This window comes from Teleopsis dalmanni, chromosome 1 (genome assembly GCF_002237135.1).
Source record: "Teleopsis dalmanni isolate 2A chromosome 1, ASM223713v2, whole genome shotgun sequence".
NCBI classification, from domain to species: Eukaryota; Metazoa; Arthropoda; class Insecta; order Diptera; family Diopsidae; genus Teleopsis; species Teleopsis dalmanni.
In genome coordinates, this window is record NC_051846.1 from 15,754,140 (window position 1) to 15,760,792 (window position 6,653).

The 6,653-nt window shown below is 26.6% G+C and overlaps 1 protein-coding gene across 12 annotated transcripts in view; it reads left to right on the top strand.

Annotated features, from left to right (window-relative positions):
- LOC119673023 (PDZ and LIM domain protein 2) overlaps positions 1 to 4,696 on the top strand; it is a 31,344-nt gene extending 26,648 nt beyond the window's left edge. For 6 of the 12 annotated variants that reach the window (XM_038084225.1, XM_038084223.1, XM_038084224.1 and 3 more), the window contains 3 exons: positions 2,491 to 2,644; positions 3,261 to 3,302; positions 4,294 to 4,696. In XM_038084225.1, the coding sequence (XP_037940153.1) occupies positions 2,491 to 2,644; positions 3,261 to 3,302; positions 4,294 to 4,380 (283 nt within the window). In that variant the 3' untranslated portion in view covers positions 4,381 to 4,696. Of the gene's footprint in view, positions 1 to 2,490; positions 2,645 to 3,260; positions 3,307 to 4,293 lie in introns of those variants that run through there. The other 6 variants (XM_038084230.1, XM_038084228.1, XM_038084233.1 and 3 more) reach the window with 2 other exon arrangements.
- Positions 4,697 to 6,653: the final 1,957 nt, after the last annotated feature.

The following is a 6,653-nucleotide window of genomic DNA, read 5'->3' on the forward strand; positions in this document are numbered from 1 at the left end:
GTCTCACTAACCTTTGTATTTCACGTCTACACTATAGTGATTAGAGATTTAAAAATATTACAGAAATTGAAATATTTGTATTAAGTTGTACCTCAAGTTCTTAATATTATATAGTTTTTATTTATTTTTATTCTTTGCCTTGAGAATGATTTGTAGTTACTGCTTAAAAATATTATGAAAAAAATACTTTTAATTAAAACTATAATTAATATTAAAAAAAAATTAGTTAGTAATAAATTTTAAATGAATTTAATTATATATGAATTGTTAAATTATTATCATTATTATACATAGAGGTTAGTTGTCAAGTGGAATACTTATAGCTTTCTATGGTTTAGATTAAGCCATACAAAGTGTAACTTCAAAGCTGTAACATCACACGTAGAGAAATTTGTTTTGTTGAGAAACCAGTGCTGAAAATATTTAATGAATCAAATTTAAGCATTCGCGAATGCATTTATCTATTTGCGAACAAGCAAAACACTCGAACCAATTTATTCGAACCAAGTTAAATGTTTTTACCTTGCTATTTTTATCCCCTGCTACCACGCCAACTTGTATCGATATTTCGCATAAAAGCAAAAAGTGAATAAGAAGCGAATAGTAAGCAAATAAATGAATTTGTGGTGAGTGAATGCTTGCACGTATAAAGCGATAATGCGAGAATTAAGGGTGTATAAGAAATTTTTAGCGAAAGAAATGAACTTAAATAAGCTTAAACCAAATCAAGAAACTTCTGAGTTGAGTGTATTGCTGAAAATCTGGACCTGTTCAAACGACTTACTAAGATATGTTTACGTTACTTTAAAAAATAAATTCGGTACAGCGAAAAATTCTAGCGATATTGGCTTTATTTAAGTTTAGCTTGGTTTATATAATGAACAGATTTTGTTTAGTTTTTAATATAATTCAGATAAAATATACCATAATTCTATTAAAAAAGATATTAGAAGCAAAGATATTAAAAACAATACAGTATATAGTATATGAACATATTTATGAGTATCTCTCCATAATATGGTCATTGCTGTTGTTGCCAAGATAATAGAGTCTTTATCATATATGAGGAATTTTAAGATTCACTTAAAATATTTGTAGCACTACAGCGGATACGGCTATTTACAAATATATGTACAGAGGAAAATAAATTGAATGTTTTTTTATAAATTTTTAATTTCTTGAACTCTAAATTAGTATTAAATTCCGAATTAGTAAACTCCTATAAACGATTTGTTAAAATGACGCGCCGTCGACTCTAATTAAATTAATAAAGTAAAGTAATTTTTAACACTATTTAAATTACAATTCACTATTTAATTATTTAACGAAAAAATTTTAAACAAAATAATATTAACTTGTATTAATTTATTAAAAACAAAAAAAAAAAACAAATTAAATTTTATTTAATGAACAACGACTAAAATTATTAAAAATATTAAAATTTGTTTTTATAATATAAATAACAAAATCAAATTAAATTATTATAATAAAGAACAAAGCTGCAAAATTAATATTAGAATTTTCATCGATCTATCTTTCCTGGAACAAAAACGTAAAATTCTGGAGCAACAAAAACAAAAACAACAACAAAACCAAAGCCAACGACAACAGCGCCAACAACAACTACAGCAACTTTATCAACACTAAATTTTTTATAAAATTTATTATATGCATAAAGAAAATGAAGAAAGTTAAATTAAAAATTATAGACAAAACTTCTGTAAAGTCAAAGAAGTGCTCCTAACCTAAATCCCTAATGACTAAAAAAATAATTATATATATATCCTGCATCGAAATTATTATCGTAATTGAAATTAGACTGACAGCGCTGGTTGTACTAAAATTATGCAACGCTAATTGCAACCACGCCCACAAAATCAAATATTCCTAAAAAATTGTATTAAATCTAAGTAGTTCCCTCATCCTGCTCCTCTCATAGTAGTACTAATAGTTAGCCCTAATACATACTAACTCGTGTCCTACGCCAAAGCAGAGCTGATTTGAGCTTAAAGCAAATTAATATCGAAACTCATGCGTTTTTATTTTTCTATTGTATAAAAAGTTTAAACATGAATTGTTTTTTTATTTTGTTTGTTTCGTTATATAGAACTTAATAAAATATATTAACTTAGCATATAAGAATTGTTGAATTTTAAAAATTTGAAATTTGTTTGCGTTAAACATATTTAATAAAATAAAATAAAATGAAATAAGTATAAGAAATTCAAAAATTCTAACGTATTGTGAACATCCTGTTTTTCTTTCTCTCTCACACTCTCACTCACACTCTCTACTCAACTGTAACGTTGCACAAAATAAAAAAAAATATAACAAAATAATATGTTAATTATTAACGTAAACAAAACAATATTAAAATGCTATTAAACAACTACAACAATAAATGACAAAATGGCGCCCATTATGTTGACGAAAATAAACACAAAAAATCGAAAATGCATTATTCGATTTCGAATCTCTAAAACTGTTTAGTTATAAGAAAACTCTCGTCTTCGATCCATCAAAAAGTGAAACTTATCGAGCCATTCAGGAAGAAGACTATGGCATGAATGACAGCACCCCACACGAAGTAACAGTGCCCATACAACATAAGGTCTTCCATCCCAATAGATTGGTTCCAGGAAAGGTAAGATCGTTTATACGTGAGTGATCGTCAACTCTAAATATCATCGCCAGTTAAAACAATATATAAAATCTTTAAATGATCATCATATGTTCTCTCTAGCTCACATACACACGCACTATCAATACTTATTGTCTTACTCCTTCATGTTTTGTTACCGTGTTGCCATACTATTGCAAAATCTGTAAAGCTCCTGTGCTCAGTACTCGTAAAATAAATATATATTGTGTGCTCAGTAGGTGTGCTGAGGTGCGCTACGCCTTTTCAAACGCTTTCTGTTTGCTATATTTGGAAAAACATAACAATTCAAAATTTTAAAAAATTATCTAAAATTTAAAATACTCAAAATTATATATAGTATCGTTTAGCAAATGCAAATTTGTATGAAATTTTATGTGAACTGTGTGCATATGAATTCATATCAAATTCATTGTATCTATAATGAATATGCATCCATTTTTTAACTCTGTATATACATTTACCTTAACATCTAACATCTTAATTTTATTAAGTCTTCTCATCTAATTCATTAACAAATTAATCAAAAATACTGAGGCACTTTTTAATAATATTAATATATTCAAATTTTCTTCTACTTTGGCAATGCCTACATCAACAGAAACCAGTACAATCAGCGCCCATTTCCGGTCCGTCGTACAATGTAAGTATATAACTGTGAATAACTTTTATTATTTAATAGATTATCTATTAGAGAATAATAAACAGAATCAAGACAGATTAGTATAATTTTAAACTAATTTATTATTTTCATAATTATTACAAAACATATTTTGAGGTTATCTTGTAAATAATTAAGAATAATTTTACAACAATAAATAAATGTGATGAAATTAAAATATTTTGAAAAATAATTAACAAAAATAATAAACATTCCTTAACATCATTTACGTTAGAAATTGATTAATATAAATTTCTAATTAATATAAATTGAAGTATATAATAAAAAATTGTTATTAAAAAATTTTTAACTTCATTTATGTAAGAAATAAATGTGCAAACTTGGGCAAAACAAACGTATGCACAGTGGCTAGTGTTCACTGATGAATACGATCTAATGCAGGGCTGTCCACACCAATTGCAATCGCGGGCCAATACAAATCACTGTACAGATTGGACGGCAGCAGAAAAAAATACATACGTTCATAGTTGTTTTGGACAGAAATAAAAATACAGTTATAATGTTAAATTTAGTTTTATTAATTTATCAGTTTAAATTTATTTATTTGGTATAAAAATAAAATAATGTGGTCTTACCAAAGTACACCAAAAGAAAATTTAAGTAATTGTAGTAGATTAAAAATATGTCGCGGGCCGCACAAACATTAGTCGCGGGCCATGTTTTGAACAACTCTGATCTAACGCATGACACAACAGCTTAGGGTGCAAGCGCTTTTTTTGTCAGAAGTGTGTGCCGACTCTTAGTCAGACAGTGAAAACAACAAAAGTACAAAAAGAAAAAGAGTGCTTAATAACTGCACTAAAAAATACATTCAATATTTAAAAATATTTCTGTAAACCTTTATATAAAAATTTTCAATATTATCTTATTTTATATATCTTTAAGTTTAATTTTTAATAACAATTATAATTTTTTTAAATATGCGTATGAATAAATTTATTTATTATTTTAGGTGGTGAATACAAATGATGACACCATTCGTCAAAGCGGATCATTTAATCGTTTGATGTATAGTGTTTTGGGTTCATCGACTTATTAATATTATAATTATTATATATAATAACAACAACATTATTAATTGCAGCCACAAGAACAACCATAGTAAACAGAATATCACAACATCACTGACAATAGCAGCAAAATGTTTTCATTTCATATGAATTTTGAGAATGTTTTATTTGATTAAAAAAAATAAAATTTATATATAAAAAAAAAAATAAATAAATATATTAATTACTAACAAAATATAAAACAAAATCTATATTTGATTTGAATCATCTATAACCACTAATATATGCATTAATTGTATTAAATCAATTGAAATTTACATATGCATTAATACGAACTTTTAAAAAGAAAGTGTAAGAATCAATATTTTGAAAAAAATTTTAATTAAAAAATAAATAATAGTTAAAAACTATATAACAAATTGTCGAATTTAGGTTTTGATTTGGTTTTGTTAAAATTTTATTATAATTAGAAAATTGTAAACTATGTGTGAAAATAGTTTCACAACTGAGTGATTCTAGTCAAAGCAAAAGGTCACAGAAGTCTTGCCACATTAAGTGTGTAATAAATCTTCTCTACTAATTTAAATTAAATATTATTTTAAAATAATAATTGAATAAAAATTTGTATTAGTAAATTGGTTCAAAATTAATGAAAAGCATTTTTAATACACATATAACATACTTGTAAAGAAAGAAAGAAGTTCAGAGAGACATTTTTATGAGGATCGGAAGTAAGATTATTACTACAAAAAAGTTATAAAAGACTCAATTTATGAGTAAACTTTGTGCATGGAATTCCTATAAGTAATTAAAATTATAAAGTGAAATTACAACTGAAGAATAGGAAATGTTATTGTGATAGAAGGCTAGGAATTGTAAAGGCTTGCATATCCAATTATTAAGAACACCTATGGGAAGTTGAATTGTGTTAAACACGTTAGGTAGAATGTTATGACAGCTGGGTGTAATAATCATGAAATAGATATTCTAAAAAGCTTTTTAATCGCTCGCTCGATGTTATATATATTGTAAATGACTGAGTAGGGTTAGTGTCTGACATCGGATCTGTCAATATTATAAGGTCAATATTTTTTTATCGTAAGAAAGTTTTAAAATTATGTATAACTTCTTTTAATATATTACTATATTCGACTGTTCTCTTTAACGGTTGCACTGACATTTCAGTTGGAATAAATTATAAATTTGTTGTTCGTCCATCAAATACTTTAGACAAATAATTAAAATAAAGCTTTTATCTATAGTATACTGTATAAACTAAAGAATATTTATAGTTAAAATGTTTAGAACCATTTTGAAAGAACTACGTCAGGTATACTTAAGACCATGCTTGCTGTTCCATAATTCATGTGGTTGATGTGTTATTTTAATAGTGCTATATAATAGTCTCCTGCATTTGAAGTATTGTAACTGAAGTATTGTAACTTTCATTGTAACTGTGAAAGTCATTACAACTATGGTACACCGACTCTTTTGGTTTAAGGTAAAAGGTTTAAATATTTTATTCGATTTGATAAACTTAAACTAGAACAACTAAAACAGCTTTTTGTTATTTATTTGGATTCCACTAAAATAGTGTAGTGAATTTAACATCATTTAGAGAAAAGTAAAAAGAGTGCCAAAAATGTATTTACAAATTTTTTAATAACTTTGATATCGCTTAGTTATTGCCGAGAAGCTGCTCTTTCGTTGAGTTTTTAAGGATAAGGTTATCTTAAATGTATCTCCACTAGCCAGAAAGCAAGAGCGCTTTAATGAGTTAAATATAAATACTCTTAAATGCATTCCTAATTTGTGAGTTGCTAACAATTTGGTACAGTTTACATAGTGAACCAAATTGTAAGTTAAATATTACACAATATTTCCTATATCCTTGCTTTTGTGACACTTGTATTGTCATAGGTATAATCAATCAAATGAATTACAAATGTGCTTACCACCCATGTAATTGATTAAAGGTTAAAGTTTTTATTCATTTTAGAGCGATATGTAAATGTGATTATCGTCATAATTAAAGAGAGGCAAAGGAGTGAATGCTTGCACCTATAACCGTGCCCAACACAGCCCATGACAGACAAAATATGTAGCTCTTATTTTTTCTCTCTTTCATTTCCGTGCCTTTTGCTTTCATATGCTTCACCACACTAATATACGTTTTTTTGTCTTTATGTGTTGGTCCAACACATAAATCAAGGGGTTCACATTTTTTTTACAAACCTCAATTTTTGCTACATTGAGGTTTTAGTTTTCTCAGCTTCTAATGTACGAGGGGTGTTTTCTTATT